Genomic DNA, 22,672 nt, shown 5'->3' on the forward strand with positions numbered 1-22,672 from the left:
AATTCAAATCTTTTTTTATTTTTGCTGACCTTTGCACTTCAGTCATCCTTCCTATTTTACTTATTGATGGCATCACATGTCCCATTGTCCTGAGTGTTTTTAAATTCTCTTTTATGATTTTATATATATATATATATATATATATATATATCTCCAAATAGGAAATTAAAATTGCCCCCATGGTTGGGGTTAGGGTTTAATCCAGGTAAGGCAGAAAAATACCTGAAGCAGTCCTCCTACATCCTACTCATCTGTCTTCCTTCCTTTTCTTGCTTCCTACTGGCAGTAGCGGTCATAGTTGAGCTTGGTTCCAAGCCTGGTTCCTGACAGGTGTTTGTTGAAGGCCTCATCCATCTTTTGGCTCTGTTCTGCTGTGAAATGGTTCTTCCAGTCTCCAATCTCTCCTGATCAAAGACACAATCACAATAATAACGGCCCCATTATACTTCAAAATACACAAGAACAAAATGAAACAGCATGCACATGCATGCGCTGTAACACCGAGAACTCTTAAATCCAGTCGAGGGCACAGAAGGTCCATCAGCTGATTCAATGACTTTTAGTGACTGGAAGCAAATTATTAGAACCTTTGGCAGCTCTGGACAATCCATCTTCCATTCAGTGAGCCGTTAGCACAGGCTGAACTTTAGTCATGAAATGACAAAGATGCTTGGACACTGATGTACGATGGTGTCTTCAAACTGTGGCTGCTTCAGTGCGGTCTGGTGTCTGCAGGGTGTCTCTCAGAAACCTCAGAGTCCAGCACCCAAAACCCAGACATCACCTGAGATTCAAAAGGTTAAAGTGCAAACTATCAGCATGTGAAAAAGAGTTCAGACCTTTCCTGAAGAAGACGTTTTTCATGACACCGTGGGAGGCAGCAGCGCTGTCCTTCATGGCGGCGAAGGTGCCCTCGTCTGAGATCTGCTGCACCTGATCGTCCGTCAGGCTGAAGCTGAAGAATTCAGAAATCTGGCGGACGCTGGACCTCAGGTCCTGTAGGACCAGACACAGAATCAGAACCGCCTCAGACACAGAGTTCCGCTATGGTACCCCTGAGATCACTTCATAAAGATGACTTGAAGTTAATGCAACAACTAAAAAAACATCAAAGACAAGGTGGTTTTACGCATGTCTGCAGGTGAGAAACTTGTCAGTGTGTAACAACATTTGAGGTTGATCAGGTTCTTTGTCTTCACCTGTTTCAGTTCTTCATAGGTGACGAGCATGACGTTGGGGTCGTTGAGCTTCTTCTCCCAGGCCAACACGTGCTCAAAGTATGATCCCCAGGCAACTGCCAGAAGGCCAACCAACCCAAAAACAAACAAACAAAATTATTTAAATGTCCTGGACACACCTTCTTTTGTGATGCACCCATAAAATTATCTTAAATTTACAGTCTCTCAAAATGTTGTTTATTAATATGATTATATTTAAAAAGTTCCTTTCTGCATTAAACATGTTATATTACAATTCCAAGGTCCCGTAGGTTCTGGAAAAGTGTGAGGTGGGTCAAGAAAAAAAGGCAGCTCTGAGTCCAGGGAGGAGAGCTGCTAAACTGGACTGAGGATTTTGTCAGGTGGTGAAAAGAACATTCTGAGGATCTCCTCAGCCCTACTGACATGCCCTCCACTGAGGAGGTAGGGATGGAAGACTGGGGTGGATCTGATGCCCTCATGGACATAACCGAGCTACTCAAAAAACTCCTTGGTGACATGCTTATATGATGTTGTTGGAAGTTGGGGACAGTACCTCTGGATTGGCCAACTGGGGTGATGGTCCCCATCTTTCAAAAAGACGACCGGAGAGTGTGTTCCAATTATAGAGGAATCACACTTCTCAGCATCCCTGGGAAAGCCTATATGACAGGGTACTAGAGAGGAGACTTAGACTGTTTGTTGTGAAAGTGTAGTGACACGGACCCACAACAGGGGGCGCAAATGAACGGTCAATAGATGAGCCAAAAGGTAACAATTTAATGTTGTGAAACGTGCACAACGAACATACAGACAATCTCAGAATATAATTACAGTCAAATTACAAAGGTGACGTGTGGGCAGGCTCGAGGATAGAAGACGTCTGTCCTGAGAAGAGCCAGAACCACACGATTTCCGCCCCCACAGAACCTGGTGAATACTGGAGCCGCCAAGTCCCGAATTCCCAGGTGATCACCGTCCCCGACTGTCGGATCTGGTACTGCTGGCGAAGAACAAAGACAGTCAAGTGTGGGTGTGTGTACACCCAGTAACAACAGCGGTGGGAATGCCACCTCCACCTCTCACTTAATACTTGCAGCGCGTCCTCAGAGGAAAAAGAGTGCCGTATTGCACAGCCTCCACAAAAGGACCGGAACTCCTGCAAACACTCACAATAAACAGATTCTCAATATTTCCACAAAGGCTGAGGATATTACCTCCAATGAAGTATGATATCTCGGCGATGAGGTGGAGATGATGTCTGGTCTTTATGGAGCGCGATGATGAAGAATGTGTGACAGCTGTCAGGAATTAATGAGTGACAGCTGTCACTCCCGGCTGTGTCCGTGGCTGCAGCGCCCTCTCGTGCCTGAAGCCCGCACTTCAGGCAGGGCACCCTTTGGTGGTGGGCCAGCAGTACATCCTCTTCTGGCGGCCCACACAACAGGACCCCCCCCTCAATGGGCGCCTCCTGGCGCCCGACCAGGCTTGTCCGGGTGTCTGCGGTAGAAATCGGCCAGGAGGGCCGGGTCCAGGATGAAGCTCCTCTTCACCCAGGAGCGTTCTTCGGGTCCATACCCTTCCCAGTCCACCAAATACTGGAACCCCCGGCCCATTCGACGGACATCCAGGAGCCGGCGCACTGTCCAAGCCGGCTCCCCGTCAATGATCCGGGCAGGAGGCGGCGCCGGACCGGGAGCACAGAGGGGTGAGGTGTGGTGAGGCTTGAGTCTGGACACATGAAAAACCGGGTGGATCCGCAGTGAAGCTGGGAGTCGGAGCTTCACTGCGGCAGGACTGAGGATTTTGAGGATCTTGAAAGGTCCAATGTACCGGTCCTTCAACTTGGGGGAGTCCACTTGGAGGGGGATGTCCTTCGTGGACAGCCACACCTCCTGCCCGGGCTGGTAAGCAGGGGCTGGGGATCGCCGGCGGTCTGCATGGGTCTTCGCCCTCGTCCGGGCCTTCAACAAGGCAGAACGGGCGGAGCGCCACATCCGACGGCACTTCCGCAGGTGGGCCTGGACCGAGGGCACACCGACCTCTCCCTCCACCACGGGGAACAACGGGGGCTGATACCCCAAACACACCTCAAATGGGGAGAGGCTGGTGGCGGAAGACACCTGGCTGTTATGCGCATACTCGATCCAGGCCAGATGGTTACTCCAGGCCGTTGGGTGCGCGGATGTGACGCAGCGGAGGGTCTGTTCCAGTTCCTGGTTGGCCCGCTCTGCCTGTCCGTTTGTCTGTGGATGGTACCCGGACGAGAGGCTCACGGTGGCCCCCAGTTCCCTGCAGAAGCTCCTCCAGACGTGTGAGGAGAACTGGGGACCACGATCTGAGACGATGTCGGTGGGTATCCCATGCAGACGGACAACATGGTGGACCAGGAGGTCTGCTGTCTCCTGGGCTGTTGGGAGCTTCGGGAGGGCCACGAAGTGGGCCGCCTTGGAGAATCAGTCCACTATCGTGAAGATGGTGGTGTTGCCCTGGGACGGCGGGAGGCCCGTGACAAAATCCAGACCGATGTGGGACCAGGGGCGATGAGGCACAGGAAGCGGTTGGAGTAGTCCTTGGGCCTTCCTGTGGTCAGCCTTGCCCCTGGCACAGGTGGTGCAGGCCTGGATATACTCCCGGACGTTGGCCTCCATAGACGCCCACCAGAAGCGCTGCCGGACAACTGCCACGGTCCTTCGCACCCCTGGATGACAGGAGAGCTTGAAACCGTGACAGAAGTCCAAGACTGCAGCTCTGGCCTCTGGTGGGACGTATAAACGGTTCTTCGGACCTGTACCTGGGTCCGGGCTCCGTGCCAGGGCCTCCCGGACGATCTTCTCCACGTCCCAGGTGAGGGTGGCCATGATAGTGGACTCCGGCAGGATGGGCTCCGGTGGATCCGACAGTGCAGTTTTGACCTCCTCTTCGTGTACCCGGGACAAGGCATCCGGCCTCTGGTTCTTGGTCCCGGGGCGATAGGTGATCCGGAAGTCAAAACGCCCGAAGAACAGTGACCAGCGGGCTTGCCTGGGGTTCAGCCGCTTGGCGGTCCTGATATACTCCAGGTTCCGATGGTCAGTGAAAACCGTGAACGGCACAGATGCTCCCTCCAACAGGTGTCTCCACTCCTCAAGAGCCTCTTTCACCGCAAGGAGTTCTCGATTGCCGACGTCATAGTTCCGTTCAGCCGGGGTCAACCTGCGTGAAAAGTAGGTACACGGGTGAAGAACCTTATCAGTCTCTCCGCTCTGGGACAGCACGGCTCCTATCCCTGAGTCAGAGGCGTCCACTTCAACCACGAACTGGCGGCTAGGGTCGGGCTGCACCAAAACTGGCGCAGTAGAGAACTGTCGTTTCAACTCCTTGAACGCGGCTTCGCACTGATCCGACCAGGTGAAGGGGAGTTTTGGAGAGGTCAGGGCTGTCAGGGGGCTAACTACCTGACTGTCGCCCTTAATGAACCTCCTATAGAAATTAGCGAAGCCGAGGAACTGTTGCAGCTTCCTACGGCTTGTTGGTTGGGGCCAATCTCTCACCGCCGCAACCTTGGCTGGATCAGGGGCGACGGAGTTAGAGGAGATGATAAACCCCAGGAAGGACAAAGACGTGCGGTGAAACTCGCACTTCTCGCCCTTCACAAACAGTCGGTTCTCTAATAACCGCTGCAGGACCTGATGTACATGCTGGACATGGGTCTCAGGATCCGGAGAAAAGATGAGAATATCGTCCAGATATACGAAGACGAATCGGTGCAGGAAGTCCCGCAAGACGTTGTTAACCAAGGCTTGGAACGTCGCGGGGGCGTTGGTGAGGCCGAACGGCATGACCAGGTACTCAAAGTGACCTAACGGGGTGTTAAATGCCGTCTTCCATTCGTCTCCCTTCCGGATCCGAACCAGGTGATACGCATTTCTAAGATCCAGCTTAGTAAAGATTTTGGCTCCATGCAGGGGGGTGAACACGGAATCCAACAATGGCAACGGGTATCGATTGCGAACCGTAATCTCATTCAGCCCCCTGTAATCATTGCATGGACGGAGTCCGCCATCTTTCTTGCCCACAAAAAAGAAACCTGCCCCCATCGGGGAGGTGGAGTTCCGGATCAGCCCGGCAGCTAATGAGTCCCGGATGTAGGTCTCCATTGATTCGCGCTCAGGTCGTGAGAGGTTGTACAGCCTGCTGGACGGGAACTCAGCGCCTGGAACCAAATCAATGGCACAATCGTATGGACGGTGCGGGGGAAGGGTGAGTGCCAGATCCTTGCTGAAGACGTCAGCAAGATCGTGGTACTCAACCGGCACTGCCGTCAGATTGGGAGGGACTTTGACCTCCTCCTTAGCCTGTAAACCGGGAGGAACCGAGGATCCTAAACACACCCGATGGCAGGTTTCGCTCCACTGAACCACCACCCCAGATGGCCAATCAATCCGGGGATTGTGCTTCAACATCCATGGGAAGCCCAAAATCACGCAGGAGGTAGAAGGAGTTACAAAAAACTCAATCTCCTTGTTGTATGGCTGGGGGGGCCTGGCTGCCTTTTTGTTTCTGTCTTTTGTTTTTCCTTCCAGGTGGCTTGCATTTGGGACTGAGTGGCTGTGTTGCTGAGGTTATCAGGACCTCACCCTGATCACTTGTGGCTCGTCAGGACTCACAGCTGTGGTGCATCTATATGGATTGGAACATGGTGGCATTTAAGACTGGAGTATACAGTGTGTATTTGCCAGAGACTCGACCTTGTGACCAGACGGGTGAGATCGTCACCCGCGGTGGATTAGCAGCAATCTTCCATTCCAGCTTATTAATTAATCAAAAACCCAGACAGAGCTTTAATTCATTTGAAAGCTTGTCTCTTAGTCTTGTCCATCCAAATTGGAAGTCCCAAAAACCAGTTTTATTTGTTATTATCTATCGTCCACCTGGTCGTTACTGTGAGTTTCTCTGTGAATTTTCAGACCTTTTGTCTGACTTAGTGCTTAGCTCAGATAAGATAATTATAGTGGGCGATTTTAACATCCACACAGATGCTGAGAATGACAGCCTCAACACTGCATTTAATCTATTATTAGACTCTATTGGCTTTGCTCAAAAAGTAAATGAGTCCACCCACCACTTTAATCATATCTTAGATCTTGTTCTGACTTATGGTATGGAAATAGAAGACTTAACAGTATTCCCTGAAAACTCCCTTCTGTCTGATCATTTTTTAATAACATTTACTCTGATGGACTACCCAGCAGTAGGGAATAAGTTTCATTACACTAGAAGTCTTTCAGAAAGCGCTGTAACTAGGTTTAAGGATATGATTCCTTCTTTATGTTCTCTAATGCCATATAACAACACAGTGCAGAATAGCTACCTAAACTCTGTAAGGGAGATAGAGTATCTCGTCAATAGTTTTACATCCTCATTGAAGACAGCTTTGGATGCTGTAGCTCCTCTGAAAAAGAGAGCTTTAAATCAGAAGTGTCTGACTCCATGGTATAACTCTCAAACTCGTAGCTTAAAGCAGATAACCCGTAAGTTGGAGAGGAAATGGCGTCTCACTAATTTAGAAGATCTTCACTTAGCCTGGAAAAAGAGTCTGTTGCTCTATAAAAAAGCCCTCCGTAAAGCTAGGACATCTTTCTACTCATCACTAATTGAAGAAAATAAGAACAACCCCAGGTTTCTTTTCAGCACTGTAGCCAGGCTGACAAAGAGTCAGAGCTCTATTGAGCTGAGTATTCCATTAACTTTAACTAGTAATGAGTTCATGACTTTCTTTGCTAACAAAATTTTAACTATTAGAGAAAAAATTACTCATAACCATCCCAAAGACGTATCGTTATCTTTGGCTGCTTTCAGTGATGCCGGTATTTGGTTAGACTCTTTCTCTCCGATTGTTCTGTCTGAGTTATTTTCATTAGTTACTTCATCCAAACCATCAACATGTTTATTAGACCCCATTCCTACCAGGCTGCTCAAGGAAGCCCTACCATTATTTAATGCTTCGATCTTAAATATGATCAATCTATCTTTGTTAGTTGGCTATGTACCACAGGCTTTTAAGGTGGCAGTAATTAAACCATTACTTAAAAAGCCATCACTTGACCCAGCTATCTTAGCTAATTATAGGCCAATCTCCAACCTTCCTTTTCTCTCAAAAATTCTTGAAAGGGTAGTTGTAAAACAGCTAACTGATCATCTGCAGAGGAATGGTCTATTTGAAGAGTTTCAGTCAGGTTTTAGAATTCATCATAGTACAGAAACAGCATTAGTGAAGGTTACAAATGATCTTCTTATGGCCTCGGACAGTGGACTCATCTCTGTGCTTGTTCTGTTAGACCTCAGTGCTGCTTTTGATACTGTTGACCATAAAATTTTATTACAGAGATTAGAGCATGCCATAGGTATTAAAGGCACTGCGCTGCGGTGGTTTGAATCATATTTGTCTAATAGATTACAATTTGTTCATGTAAATGGGGAATCTTCTTCACAGACTAAAGTTAATTATGGAGTTCCACAAGGTTCTGTGCTAGGACCAATTTTATTCACTTTATATATGCTTCCCTTAGGCAGTATTATTAGACGGTATTGCTTAAATTTTCATTGTTACGCAGATGATACCCAGCTTTATCTATCCATGAAGCCAGACGACACACACCCAATTAGCTAAACTGCAGGATTGTCTTACAGACATAAAGACATGGATGACCTCTAATTTCCTGCTTTTAAACTCAGATAAAACTGAAGTTATTGTACTTGGCCCCACAAATCTTAGAAACATGGTGTCTAACCAGATCCTTACTCTGGATGGCATTACCCTGACCTCTAGTAATACTGTGAGAAATCTTGGAGTCATTTTTGATCAGGATATGTCATTCAAAGCGCATATTAAACAAATATGTAGGACTGCTTTTTTGCATTTACGCAATATCTCTAAAATCAGAAAGGTCTTGTCTCAGAGTGATGCTGAAAAACTAATTCATGCATTTATTTCCTCTAGGCTGGACTATTGTAATTCATTATTATCAGGTTGTCCTAAAAGTTCCCTAAAAGCCTTCAGTTAATTCAAAATGCTGCAGCTAGAGTGCTGACGGGGACTAGAAGGAGAGAGCATATCTCACCCATATTGGCCTCTCTTCATTGGCTTCCTGTTAATTCTAGAATAGAATTTAAAATTCTTCTTCTTACTTATAAGGTTTTGAATAATCAGGTCCCATCTTATCTTAGGGACCTCGTAGTACCATATCACCCCAATAGAGCGCTTCGCTCTCAGACTGCAGGCTTACTTGTAGTTCCTAGGGTTTGTAAGAGTAGAATGGGAGGCAGAGCCTTCAGCTTTCAGGCTCCTCTCCTGTGGAACCTGCTCCCAATTCAGATCAGGGAGACAGACACCCTCTCTACTTTTAAGATTAGGCTTAAAACTTTCCTTTTTGCTAAAGCTTATAGTTAGGGCTGGATCAGGTGACCCTGAACCATCCCTTAGTTATGCTGCTATAGACGTAGACTGCTGGGGGGTTCCCATGATGCACTGTTTCTTTCTCTTTTTGCTCTGTATGCACCACTCTGCATTTAATCATTAGTGATCGATCTCTGCTCCCCTCCACAGCATGTCTTTTTCCTGGTTCTCTCCCTCAGCCCCAACCAGTCCCAGCAGAGGACTGCCCCTCCCTGAGCCTGGTTCTGCTGGAGGTTTCTTCCTGTTAAAAGGGAGTTTTTCCTTCCCACTGTAGCCAAGTGCTTGCTCACAGGGGGTCGTTTTGACCGTTGGGGTTTTACATCATTATTGTATGGCCTTGCCTTACAATATAAAGCGCCTTGGGGCAACTGTTTGTTGTGATTTGGCGCTATATAAAAAAAAATTGATTGATTGATTGATTGATCAGTGGATGCAGAGAACGTCCAGGGTTTGATGCACGGTCTGTGAAAGAGGAGGGGGTGAGGTCTCACGCTCGTCAGCACACTTCCTGAGGTACGTTAGATTTTGTGACTAATGTTTATACAGTCAGTAAATGTGGTGTCCCTCACACCTTATTATATTGAGCTGTACGTTAGTCATGTATCGGCTTCCACTGCAGTGGAGTTTTGTGAACTGGATGTTCCATGCCTGCAGGTTGAGAAGCTGATTAGTAATTAAGCCAGGAAGTGTTTGCTGTTTATGTACACCTTTGAGTGTTCTCTCTGTGTGTAGAGTGTGGACTCACATAATGGTTCCTTCTTTCACAGACTCGGTTTGTTGCGGCCACCTGGGGGGTGTCGGCGGGGTCCTTGGGTCCGAACGGCTTCTGGCTCCGGACCGTTAGCGCTGCTGGGAGCGCACCGTATCACCACCACGCCAGACTGCACACTCTTTTGTTGTTTTTGTATCACATCACTGTTATGTATTAAATTCAGTTAGCCTTTGTACCGTGCTCTGCTTATTTCATACTGGGTCCTTCAAACGCTGGTCGGTTCTCCGAGCTGCGTCCGACACATAACACTCCTCCCGATGGTTTCCAGACACCACCAGAGTTACTGGTTGTGTCTTGTGTGTGAGTAAAGGGAGGAGGGTGCCATCTAGTGCCCGAACCTGTAATGGCAAAGGAAGCGCCACCAGAGGGAGCCCTACCTCCCTTGCCCATCTGCTGTCTTGCAGATTCCCTTCTGACCCCATGTCCACCAGTGCTGGGGCTTGAAGGGTTAAATCCCCGCTCAGGATTGTGACTGGGAGTCGTGTGGCAATCTGTGTGTGTCTCAATTGAATGTTTTGACCCCCCCTTAGCCCAGTCTTTAAGGGCGAATGTTGTCGTTTTGGCCGTTTGGGGCAGTTTTTCTGTATGTGCTCCTTTGAGCTGCAGAGAAAACACTCCCCGCGGATCAGCCTACTCATTTTGGCCCTGTGCGTTTCCCTAACAACGTCAGCAGGGGGAGCTGTTACCCCACGGAGCGCTGTGGTTGTGGAGCGTGGGGAGGGCGGCGCCTTTTCGAACCCGGAAGGGAGAGGGGCGGCGCGTATCCGGTCACGTCCTTCGCCTCGCTCCCGACGGCGTTCCTCCAACCGATTGTCTAACCGTATAACGAGATCGATAAGCCCATCTAAATCCCGTGGTTCCTCCTTAGCTACCAGCTGCTCCTTCAGAACCAACGACAGTCCGTTTATGAAGGCGGCGCGGAGCACAACGTTATTCCAGCCGGACCTCGCAGCCGCGATGCGGAAGTTGACTGCATAAGCGGCTGCGCTCTCGCGTCCCTGTCTCATTGACAGCAGCACGGTTGAAGCGGTCTCTCCTCTGTTAGGGTGATCAAACACTGTTCTGAACTCCCCCACAAACCCAGTGTATGCTGATAACAACCGTGAGTTCTGTTCCCAGAGCGCCGTAGCCCAGGCGCATGCTTTACCCCGAAGCAGAGCATAAGCTATTTTACTAGCATCTGACGCGTACATGACGGGACATTGTGCGAAGACGAGCGAACACTGCATGAGAAAGTCCGCGCACGTCTCCACACAACCTCCGTACGGCTCAGGAGGGCTTATGTATGCTTCAGGGGATGGTGGGAGGGGTTGTTGAACCACCACTGGAACGTTTATATCCTGCACAGGGTCGACAGGAGGACGAGCTGCAGCAGCGCCCTGAGCGCTCACCTCCATCCTGCGGTTCAGGAGGATGTTTTGCTCGGTCATTTGATCCAACCGTCGTTGACCGCTCTTTTCCCTTGTAAGGGCATTAGAAGGGTCATGTCAAACCAATTTTATGAAATTCTGTCCGACTAAAGTACAAGGTTCCAAAAAGAGATGAATACAGTTCATAATCAGTTGTAGGTGAGCGTACTTCTCTTTCTTGTGTTTCAGGTAGCGACATTGCTACCTTCTTAGCCTAGCTCAACCAGCGGGCATGTCACTGACTTGAACTTTACCTCACTGAACATTTTGTATTCTGCTAAGATGTGCTGATCCAGTTAGTCAGTTAACTCAATTATTTAGCAACATGAGATATTTGATGATTAGCTTGTGGAGAATTTTATAACTTAGGGCACAAAACTAAAACTCAATGTGATTTAAATTGTTCTATAAATGCTACCTTAATGTGTAACATTTACAAAAAAAAAAAAATTTAACAATTTTAAAAAGATATTTATAGTTTTAATACTTTCTTGTTTGAATTATTTTTGTTGACGAGTCAATGAGCTGTCATTTGTTTTTGAAATTTATTATGTTTTTTTTTTTTAAAACGTTTACAGCAGCTGAGAATTAGTAGCAGGGGTGGTGGCCAAGTGGTTAATGCACTTGGTTTCAGCGCAGAAGGTTCTGGGTTCAAATCCAACGCCACATTTCTCCATGTAATGTGGAGTTGCCTCACGAAGGGCATCCGGCGTAAAACCTGTGCCAATTCAACATGCAGATCTACCTTGGATTTGCTGTGGCGACCCCGAGTGCAAACAAGGGAGCAGCCAAAGGGACTTACTTTTTACAGCAGCTGAGAATTAAAAGAAGAAGAAGAAGAAGAAAAAGTTCCATATCAGTAGGTGAAGGAGATGCAAGCAGGGATGTCCTCACCGTCTCCAGCCATGAAGCTGGAGTAGAAGGAGTCCCAGGTAGTGTCTGGCAGCACCGGGTTGTTGTTGCTGAAGTGGAAGTAGGACACTACAGTGTCTTTAGGGTTCCTGAAGACCACCAGCATCTGTCACAGTTTGGACCAAATGGCATTTAATCACAAAGAGTCCCCCAAAGGACCAACAAAAGACCAACATTCAGCAAAAAGAGTTCATGTAACAACCAACGTTCTGACCCTTAAAAAAAAAAAGCCAAAAATTAGATACAAACATATGAAGTTCATTTTATCTGTTTAATAAAAAAAAAGGCAAATTAATAAAGGTGAAGTCAAACAAACAAAACAACAAAGTGAAAGAATGAAGAAAAAAGGAAATAAAATACTGAACTCAAAGAAAGTAAACTAGAAACAACCAATCAATCAAGTTTTATTTCTAAAGTGCTTTATAACAACCACAGTTGATCAAAGTGCTGTACACAGTTAAAAACAACCATAAAATAAAACATGTACATCTAAAACATATTACAATTCACTAACCAAACAAATGATTGAAGAATCATCAATAAATAACTATAAACCATCAAACAATAACGCTAAACATTAATCAATAACTATAAACCATCAACAAAAAACTATAAACTGTCAACAAATAATTAGAAACCATCAATAAATAACTATAAACTGTCAACAAATAATTAGAAACCATCAATAAATAACTATAAACCATCAACAAGTAATTATAAACATCAATATATAATTAAAAAACATCAACAAATAACTATAAACCAACAATCAATAATTAGAAACCATCAATGAATAACTATAATCATCAATAAATAATAACAAACCATCAACGAATAACTATAAACTATCAATAAATAACTATAAACAGTCAACAAATAATTAGAAACCATCAATAAATAACTATAAACAGTCAACAAATAATTATAAACCATCAATAAATAACTATAAACCATGAATAAATAATTATAAACATCAACAAATAACTACACAATCATCCATCTCCCCAGTTTTTGGCTTTCTGGTGGGTAAAAATAATGATGTTTCAAATCCAAACTCTGCAGCTGAACACAGACATTGGTTTAAGTCCAGTTTGATGTCTCTTCCCAAACTTAACTTGTTGAAGTGCTCCTGAGCAAAGCCCTGATTAGGGTAACTCTGAAGGAATGGTGCAAACATTTAGGGACTCACCTTAGTTTTCTTTTCATAGAATGAAGGAGGGATGATGTCAGGGTGCAGGTGCGTCCCCAAAAACCTCGGAGAGGGAGCCTGGACCACGTCCTGATGGAAATACTACGTTAGACACAAAGTGTGGACTAATACAAAAAACAAACCGTGACACACAGCGGGTGGAGTTTCAGATGTACAGATGTCCTGGTACGGTTTTCTTAGAGCTACAATTTGAGTCTGCACCTTTAGTGCAACAGATAACAAAATATTTACAGAGGAATCTTTCAAACGGTTATAGAAGCACCAAACACGGCACAAAACACAGACAATCCACTTGAATTTTCAATAGGTAGCCAGATTACTCCAATTTTGGTTAAAAAGTGGTGCAAAAACAAAAACAGGCAAGCAAACATGTGGTCATTCCAGAGTGATGAGATTAGGAACACAGCCATGCAGCCAGTTGAAGGTGACAGTGGAGGTTGGAGGGTGGCTGTGCGGCCAGCAGGAGACCATGGAGGAGTCTGGAGAGTGGCCATGTGGCCAACAGAAGTTGAAGGCAGAGTCCGGAGGGCAGACACCAACTTCATCGGGAGGACGGCTGGATGGCCCCACTGGAACATCAATGTCATCGGGAGGACGGCTGGATGGCCCCACTGGAACACCAATGTCATCGGGAGGACGGCTGGATGGCCCCACTGGAACACAGACGTCCTCAGGAGGACAGCCGGATGGTCCCACTGGAACACCAATGTCATCGGGAGGACGGCTGGATGGCCCCACTGGAACATCAATGTCATCGGGAGGACGGCTGGATGGCCCCACTGGAACATCAATGTCATCGGGAGGATGGCTGGATGGCCCCACTGGAACACAGACGTCCTCGGGAGGATGGCTGGATGGCCCCACTGGAACACAGACGTCCTCAGGAGGACAGCCGGATGGTCCCACTGGAACACCAATGTCATCGGGAGGACGGCTGGATGGCCTCACTGGAACACCAATGTCATCGGGAGGACGGCTGGATGGCCTCACTGGAACACCAATGTCATCGGGAGGACGGCTGGATGGCCTCACTGGAACATCAATGTCATCGGGAGGACAGCCGGATGGCCCCACTGGAACACCAATGTCATCGGGAGGATGGCCGGATGGCCTCACTGGAACATCAATGTCATTGGGAGGACGGCTGGTTGGCCCCATTGGAACATAGACGTCCTCAGGAAGACGGTCAGATATCCCCACTGGAACACCGACGTCATATTGAGGACGGCCAGATGGCCCCACTGGAACGCAGACATCCTCAGGAGGACAGCCAGAAGGCTCCACTAGAACACTGACATCATCGTGAGGACAGCTGGATGGCCCCAAAGGAGCAGCGATGTTGTCAGGGGGACAGACGTTGTCAGGAGGACAGCTGGATGGCCCCACTGGAACACAGACACCGTTGGGAGGATGGCCAGATGGCCCCACAGGAGCACTGATGGGTTCAGCTCGTTTGTTCTGACCACACCAGAGGACCAACTGTTCCACCTCCTGTCTGTATGCAGCCTCATCACCATCCTAGATGAGACCAATGATAGTGGTGTCATCCGCAAACTATGTTCAGACAAATAACGTGGTACAGTTTTCAGTATGATTGGATCATTTTTTAATTTTGACGCTAACTTGCTGCTTATTGAAAATTCAAGTGGCTCATTTTCTTTGTCAAAATAATGTCTGAGGAGTATTTGTGTTGAGTTTGATGCTTTTATGACCATTTGAAGCACTGCTTCAGTCCCAGTGTCGCTCTGATCTGAAACCTTCATTCAGTTACAGTGTTTATCAGAAAAACACACAAACCTTTAAGGCATTCGGTCCAAAAAACTCCATCAGCGGCGGCATCTTGACGTCCATTTTCACCCCCGTGGACACAGTAATGATCTTCCTCATAAGAGCCACCACCCAGTTAAAACCTGCAGACCCACAGCAAGTGTCAAAGGTCATCTGGCTGCACCCTCGGGCAGAACGCTGCAGGTTTTAGTGTTTATGGGGTCATGTTTCGTGACTAATGGAGAACAGATGAAGCTGTGCACGCCAACATTTAAAAACATTTTAAATGTTGCCACAAATTCCCCATAAAGAAAAACATCGCATTCCTCAAACGCACAGCGATGAAAACAGGAATACAGTGTTTATGTTGGTCTGCCAGGAAGATAAAGACACAAAGACAAAAGTTTTCACTTCTCTCATTGCCACTTCATCTCTTTTTGTAAAAACACAGAGTAAATAGTCATCTCTCATTGGTCCTCCTTCCAAGAATGTGAGGTGGTTCGGACTCGGTGGTGTCTGAACCACAGACTTGTCCTCCTGAAGTCAGTTGTCGGTCTGCCGGGTTTGTTGCTCAGAAGCAGTTCCACTGTGTGACATCATCCCGTAGTAAATGTTTTAGATGTTTATCTGACATGATGACACCAAATGCTTGTCAAAGTGCTTCAGCTGTAAGAAAAGAATGTAATAAAATGAGTCTGATCGCGTGCAATCGCATGCGATCGCGTGTCACGCTGCGACACACCTGACAGGCCAAACAGGTTGTGTGGGCGGGGTCAGATCAGAGAATTATGACATCATACACACCACAATCATTCATGTGTGCAGCGCACTGTGTGCAAGTCATTCTACGAGAATACGTATTTATATTTTGTATTTATTTCATGCTATGATTCAAGTAGCTGTGGGTTTGGTCACCGCAAAGCAGAGGCTTTGTTAGACACAAAATCTAGACTTTGTTGGACACAAAATCTAGGCTTTGTTGGACACCAGGTTGAGACTTTGGAAATCCATCCATCCATCCATCCATTTTCTTTCGCTTTATCCGGGGTCGGGTCACGGGGGCAGCAGCTCAAGCAAAGCCTCCTAGGCCTCCCGATCCACACACACCTCCCCCAGCTCCTCCGGGGAACCCCGAGGCGTTCCCAAGCCAGCCAAGAGACGTAGTCCCTCCAGCGTGTCCTGGGTCTTCCCCGGGGCCTCCTCCCAATAGGACGTGCCCGGAACACCTCTCCAGCAAGGCATCCAGGGGGCATCCGGAAAAGATGCCTGAGCCACCTCAACTGGCTCCTTTCGACGTGGAGGAGCAGCGGCTCGACTCCGAGGCGGGCCTTAACCCACGGGGCCCGGCTGGGCTCAGCCAGAAACAGCGACGTGGGTCCGCCCTCCTGTGGGTTCACCACCTGCAGAGGGGGCCATGGGGGTCAGGTGCAGAGAGGACTGGGTGGCAGTCGAGGGCAGGTGGCCCGGTCCGCGCTCACAGCCTCTGGCTGTTGGGACGTGGAACGCAGAACGTAACTGCTGTTAAATAATATTCATAAAAGAAAAACTTTATCTTTTTGATTTAACTTTATCTGTTTGGAAATGTGCTGCTCTCTCTCTCTTTCTCTCTCTCTCTCTCTCTCTCTCTGTGTCTCTCTCTCTCTCTCTCTCTCTCTCTCGTACCTCGCTCAGCCGTCTCCGTTACTTTGTTTTGCAGATAAATTTCTATGAAATCCTTTCCGTGGGGTTGTGCGGACGTGTGAAAGGGGTTATTTGTGTTTTAGAACAAATGAACGGTGAAAAAAACCACAATGTAACAGTTTATTTCGCCGACTTAGCTGATTTATGTGACGAACCAACCTGACTGTCTGACTGTCAACCATACCTGCTCCCAATCCATCATCAATCACTGCAGCTTCCCACCACCAACCAGTATAACATAGGCTAAACAGAGGCTTTTTGCATTGATCAGGTGCATCAAAGTTCATCAGATTTGAAATCAATCAATGTGTCTGCACTTTCCAGGGTGCGAGCGGCGGCTTTTCTAAAGAAGACAATCTTACTGTCTCATCCACACACCAAAGTTCAAACCTGAACTTCTGTATTTCAGACATGCAGTGTTGAACTTGAATCAGAAGTTTTGATTTTAGTGCTAAAGCACTCAGTGGCATGACGGTCACAGGTCAAATCTGGTGATCTGTAATTACCACATTTGGGATAAGCCACCAGCAGCATGTCGTCCTCTCGGGCCTGGAAGCCGTCCAGAGCCTTCAGATGGTCTTCAGGACAAACGATGGACGGGTACAACACACCGTTATATCGGTACAATTTGTCCTCATCCTTCACTTCACTGGCCTTGTGCAGCTTGGCCTCCATCTTCACACGATCACAGACGTCTTCTGGAGCGGAGAGCAAATATCAGAGAGCGAGTCCGGCTTCAGATCTGCCAACGAACGGAAAACAAGAAAAAGAGAAGCTGTCCTGTGAGTGAGCGAGCGAGCGAGCAACACAGAGAGAGGGGGAGAGCGAGAGACAGAGAGAGGCAGAGAGGAAGAGAGACGGAGAGGAAGAGAGAGGGAGGGAGAGAGTCAATGGCATGCTGTAGTAAAAGGAAGAGGAGGAGACACCAGGCTCCTCTTCCTGAAGTTATAAACACATTAAAAACACACATTAAACACACCACCACAGGGAGGGGGTGTAACAGTTTGCAGCAATTCGGGTTCACTTCCTGGATTGCAGCCACGCTCCCAACTGGCACTCTGAACAACAGTGCTGAGGAGTGAGACACACGTGGGTCCTTCTCAAAATAAGTCCTTCATTGAGACTTCCGTTGGTTACCCACGTTAAATAAGAGAACCTCAACCTCAACATGCATGTCCATGTGAGGAGGCGTGGCAAATGACACGTCTGTGCAACATTCACCAGACAAGAACCCCACACAGTCTGAACCACCTCTCAGTCTGAAACACCTCTCAGTCTGAAACACCTCTCAGTCTGAACCATCTCACAGTCTCAAACACGACAAGTCTGAACCACATCACAGTCTCAAACACCACAAGTCTGAACCACCTCACAGTCTGAACCACCTCACAGTCTGAACCACGACAAGTCTGAACCACCTCACAGTCTGAAGCGCTTCACAGACCGAAACACCACGAGTCTGAAGCGCTTCACAGACCGAAACACCACCGAGTCTGAACCACCAGAAGTCTGAACCATCTCACAGTCTGAACCACCACAAGTCTGAACCACCTCACAGTCTGAACCACCTCACAGTCTGAACCACCTCACAGTCTGAACCACCTCACAGTCTGAACCACCTCACAGTCTGAACCACCTCACAGTCTGAAACACCACAAGTCTGCACCACCTCACAGTCTGAAACACCACAAGTCTGAACCACCTCACAGTCTGAAACACCACAAGTCTGAACCACCTCACAGTCTGAAACACGACAAGTCTGAACCACCTCACAATCTGAAGCACCACAAGTCTGAACCACCTCACAGTCTGAAGCACCACAAGTCTGAACCACCTCACAGTCTGAACCACCTCACAGTCTGAACCACCACAAGTCTCAACTACCTCAGTCTAAACCACCTCACTTTCTAAACAGCCTCACAGTCTGAACCACCTCACTTTCTAAACAGCCTCACAGTCTGAACCACCTCACTTTCTAAACAGCCTCACAGTCTGAACCACCTCACAGTTTAAACCACCTCACAGTCTGAAACATCATGAGTCAGAAGCGCTTCACAGACGGAACCACCTCGCAGTCTGAGACGCCTCGCAGTCTGAGACGCCTCGCAGTCTGAACCTGGGGGGGGGTCCTGGTCCCTACATGTCGTCCGGGGGGGGGGGGGGGGGGGGGGGGGGGGGTTTAGATTTTTTTTTTTTGCAAGCTTAAGTTTGGGTCGTGTTTGTTTTTTCTTTTCTCCTCTTCCTGGGGTTTGATGGGACGGTCCTCTGGGGGGGGGGGGGGGGGGGGGGTGTTGGTATGGTTGTTTGTGTTTTTCTTTTCTCCCAGTTTGCACCCCTGGGGTTTGGTTGTGGTGTTCCCTGGGGGGGTTATTGGGGTTTTTTAATTTTTTTCTTTTTGTTTTGTGACCAAGCAGACTCTAAAACATAGTCGAAAGATGGCTGAATGCACTGGTTCAAGAACTCCTGGCCACAATTGAGCAAAGAGAACGACAGAAGCAAGAGTTGACAGAAACGAATGCAAAATATCTCTCTGCACTGGAGTCTCAGTTGCAGGATACTCAGGAGCTGCTCCAAGAGGAAATCCATGGGACACTTTCCTTCTCCATCCGCCTAGGGCAGATGGAGGATGAGAGGAATATTTTGTGCCAGTTTCTACTCTCTAGACCCAGCTGGCTGAAAGGAAGACAAAGGCAGGATAGGACGCCTTGTCAGTAGAGGGGGCTGAAGAATGCCTCAAGTGAGTCCAATGGGAGTTTTGACGGTGTTCAGCAGCAGCTGGAGTAGAAAAGTTCAGCCTATGGACAAACTGGATAAGACAGGAATCCGTTTGCAGCAAGAGTCGGATGACCTCATGGTGGACCAGGACCACCTTTGGCAGATCATCTCCAATCTGAAGAGGAAGCAAAGGAAGTCTGACCAGATGTGGGCCAAAGAGAAACGTATTGCTACTCTATGTGCAGAGGAGTATGATCGTGCCGAAGCGGAGGCCAGGGAGAAGGAGACAAAAGTGTTGACCCTGGCAAGAGTTAAAGACTCTTACAGACCTGAAAGATGAACTTGACCAATTTAATAAAGTGCTCAAGACCGAGACGGATGACTTCGGAAAGAGTTCATAGTGTGGAGAGGTCCGAGCGTGCCATGGAGCAGCGACTGGAGGGGATGAAGATTCAGCTGGAGGATGTATATAGGTAATGTTTCCAGGCCCACTCTGCCAAGAAGAAACAGGATCTGGGAGGGCTTGAAGGCCATCTTGAAGATTCTACTGAAAATCGTAATAATGTCTTATAGAACTTGAAGAAACTGCAGGCCCGAATGAAAGACCAGATGAGAGGACTGGAAGAGCTGTGAATGTTCGGGGATGACGCAGTTAATGATGCTAAAGACAGTGATAAAAAGCTTAAAGCCATGGAGGGAGACATGTTACACATCCAGGAGGAGCTGTCTACTGCAGACAGGCTCAGGCAGTGAAAGGATGAGATCTATAGTCTCAACACAGAGTTCCCTATTGGCAGAGAAGAGGCGGCTGGAAGCTCGTATCATCCAGCTGAAGGAAAAACTAGAAGAGGAGACGCTCAACATTGAGAGGGTCAATGACCGCATGATGAAATTCAAATGAGGTTGAGCAGCTGACGACGGAGCTGTCTTCAGAGCGCAGTAACGCTCGGCTCTTGGAGACAGGCTTTCCCAGCTGGATCGTCAGCACACGGAGCTGAAGCTGCAGGACGTGTTTTTTGCTCCCAGCCATGGTCCCTGGAGGGGGGGTGTTTTTCCTGGCCCAGGTTCGTGTGGTCGCCAGGGGGCTTCCCGTGAGGGTGGGGTACTGTTGTGTGCTGGGGTGTTTGGCTGGCTTTGTTTTTGTTTTCTGTTTCTCCCACCAGGTGGTATGCATTCAGGACTGAGTGGCTGAGCATTAGGACCTCACCCTGAACACCTGAGGCTTGTTTTCACGTGCAGGTCATCAGGACTCACAGCTGTGGTGTATCTGTCTTGATCAGAGATTGCTGCACTTAAACACTGAATGCACAGTGTGTGATTGCCAGAGACTCGACCTTGTGAGCAGACATGTGAGATCGACGTCAGGAGAACAATCTCACCATTACGGATGCAGAGACCGCTCCAGGTTTGACGCCACAGTCTGTGAAGGAGGATTGGGTGAGGTCTCACGCTCTTCAGCACACTTCCTGAGGTAATTTGGTTTTGGTGACTTTTATGAAGTAATGACAGTGGATTTGGTGTCCCTCACACCTTGTTGTATTGATCTGTCACGTTATGCTAATTGTCTAATCAGCTTCTGCTGCAGTGGAGATTTGAACTAAGTTGTTCCGTGCCTGCAGGGTGAGAAGCTGATATATATTTAAGCCAGGAAGTGTTTGCTGATTGTGTGCACCATTGAGCTGTGTCTCTCTGGGTGGAGAGTGTTGGACTCACCATGTTTTCTTTCTTCACAGACTCGGTTTGTCGCGGCCACCTGGGGGGGGTGTCGGCGGGGTCCCTGGGTCCGAACTGCTGTGGCTCCGGACCGTTTGCACTGCTGAGAGCGCGCCGTGTTTTCACCTCACCAGACCGCGGACATTTTGGTTGTTTATCACTGTACTTATTATGATTATTAAATTCTGTTATCTTTTGAACCGTGCTCTGCTTATTTCGTGCTGGGTCCTGTCAAACGCTGGGTCGGTACTCCGACCGCGTCCGACACATAACAGCGAGCTTCTTAGTACTGCCCTGCAGGGGCAGGTCCTGTGTTGAAAGCCAGACCTTCTGACTGGGCGCGTGGGCGGCAGTGGTGGACCTCCTGCGGTCAGCAGCAGTCTTATAGGATGTGGAGGGAAACATGTATAAAGTGAATAAAATCGGTCCTAGCACAGAACCTTGTGGAACTCCATAATTAACTTTAGTCTGTGAAGAAGATTCCCCATTTACATGAACAAATTGTAATCTATTAGATAAATATGATTCAAACCACTGCAGCGCAGTGCCTTTAATACCTATGGCATGCTCTAATCTCTGTAATAAAATTTTATGGTCAACAGTATCAAAAGCAGCACTGAGGTCTAACAGAACAAGCACCGAGATGAGTCCACTGTCTGAGGCCATAAGAAGACCATTTGTAACCTTCACTAATGCTGTTTCTGTACTATGATGGATTCTAAAACCTGACTGAAACTCTTCAAATAGACCATTCCTCTGCAGATGATCAGTTAGCTGTTTTACAACTACCCTTTCAAGAATTTTGAGAGAAAAGAAAGGTTGGAGATTGGCCTAATTAGCTAAGATAGCTGGGTCAAGTGATGGCTTTTTAAGTAATGGTTTAATTACTGCCACCTTAAAAGCCTGTGGTACATAGCCAACTAATAAGATAGATTGATCATATTTAAGATCGAAGCATTAATTAATGGTAGGGCTTCCTTGAGCAGCCTGGTAGGAATGGGGTTCTAATAGACATGTTGATGGTTTGGAGGAAGTAACTAATGAAAATAACTCAGACAGAACAATCGGAGAGAAAGAGTCTAACCAAATACCGGCATCACTGAAAGCAGCCAAAGATAACGATATGTCTTTGGGATGGTTATGAGTAATTTTTTCTCTGATAGTTAAAATTTTATTAGCAAAGAAAGTCATGAAGTCATTACTAGTTAAAGTTAAAGGAATACCCGGCTCAATAGAGCTCTGACTCTTTGTCAGCCTGGCTACAGTGCTGAAAAGAAACCTGGGGTTGTTCTTATTTTCTTCAATTAGTGATGAGTAGTAAGCTGTCTTAGCTTTATGGAGGGCTTTTTTATAGAGCAACAGACTCTTTTTCCAGGCTAAGTGAAGATATTCTAAATTAGTGAGATGCCATTTCCTGTCCATCTTACGGGTTATCAGCTTTACGCTGCGAGTTTGTGAGTTATACCACGGAGTCAGGCACTTCTGATTTAAGGCTCTCTTTTTCAGAGGAGCTACAGCATCCAAAGTTGTCTTCAATGAGGATGTAAAACTATTGACGAGATACTCTATCTCACTTACAGAGTTTAGGTAGCTACTCTGCACTGTGTTGGTATATGGCATTAGAGAACATAAAGAAGGAATCATATCCTTAAACCTAGTTACAGCGCTTTCTGAAAGACTTCTAGTGTAATGAAACTTATTCCCCACTGCTGGGTAGTCCATCAGAGTAAATGTAAATGTTATTAAGAAATGATCAGACAGAAAGGAGTTTTCAGGGAATACTGTTAAGTCTTCAATTTCCATACCATAAGTCAGAACAAGATCTAAGATATGATTAAAGTGGTGGGTGGACTCATTTAC

The 22,672-nt window shown here is 47.3% G+C and overlaps 1 protein-coding gene across 1 annotated transcript; it reads right to left on the bottom strand.

Annotated features, from left to right (window-relative positions):
- Positions 1–249: 249 nt before the first annotated feature.
- sult6b1 (sulfotransferase family, cytosolic, 6b, member 1) lies at positions 250–17,166 on the bottom strand. Its single transcript, XM_034185474.1, has 7 exons — positions 16,891–17,166; positions 14,735–14,847; positions 12,917–13,006; positions 11,710–11,833; positions 1,200–1,294; positions 840–996; positions 250–404 (listed from the first exon to the last, which is right to left on the bottom strand). The coding sequence occupies exons 1-7, from the start codon at positions 17,057–17,059 to the stop codon at positions 277–279; spliced, it is 876 nt and encodes a 291-aa protein (XP_034041365.1). The 5' UTR covers positions 17,060–17,166; the 3' UTR covers positions 250–276.
- Between the last annotated feature and the right edge of the window lie 5,506 nt (positions 17,167–22,672).

The sequence above is a fragment of the Thalassophryne amazonica genome, chromosome 13 (genome assembly GCF_902500255.1).
Source record: "Thalassophryne amazonica chromosome 13, fThaAma1.1, whole genome shotgun sequence".
NCBI classification, from domain to species: Eukaryota; Metazoa; Chordata; class Actinopteri; order Batrachoidiformes; family Batrachoididae; genus Thalassophryne; species Thalassophryne amazonica.

Excerpts from the sequence above, each read along its gene's own strand:
- sult6b1 (XM_034185474.1), bottom strand. The coding sequence starts at position 17,059 with ATGGAGGCCAAGCTGCACAAGGCCAGTGAAGTGAAGGATGAGGACAAA. Across the intron at positions 997-1,199 it reads CCTATGAAGAACTGAAACAG|GACCTGAGGTCCAGCGTCCG; the intron begins GTGAAGACAAAG and ends CTGGTCCTACAG. Across the intron at positions 405-839 it reads AAACGTCTTCTTCAGGAAAG|GAGAGATTGGAGACTGGAAG; the intron begins GTCTGAACTCTT and ends GTCTTTGATCAG.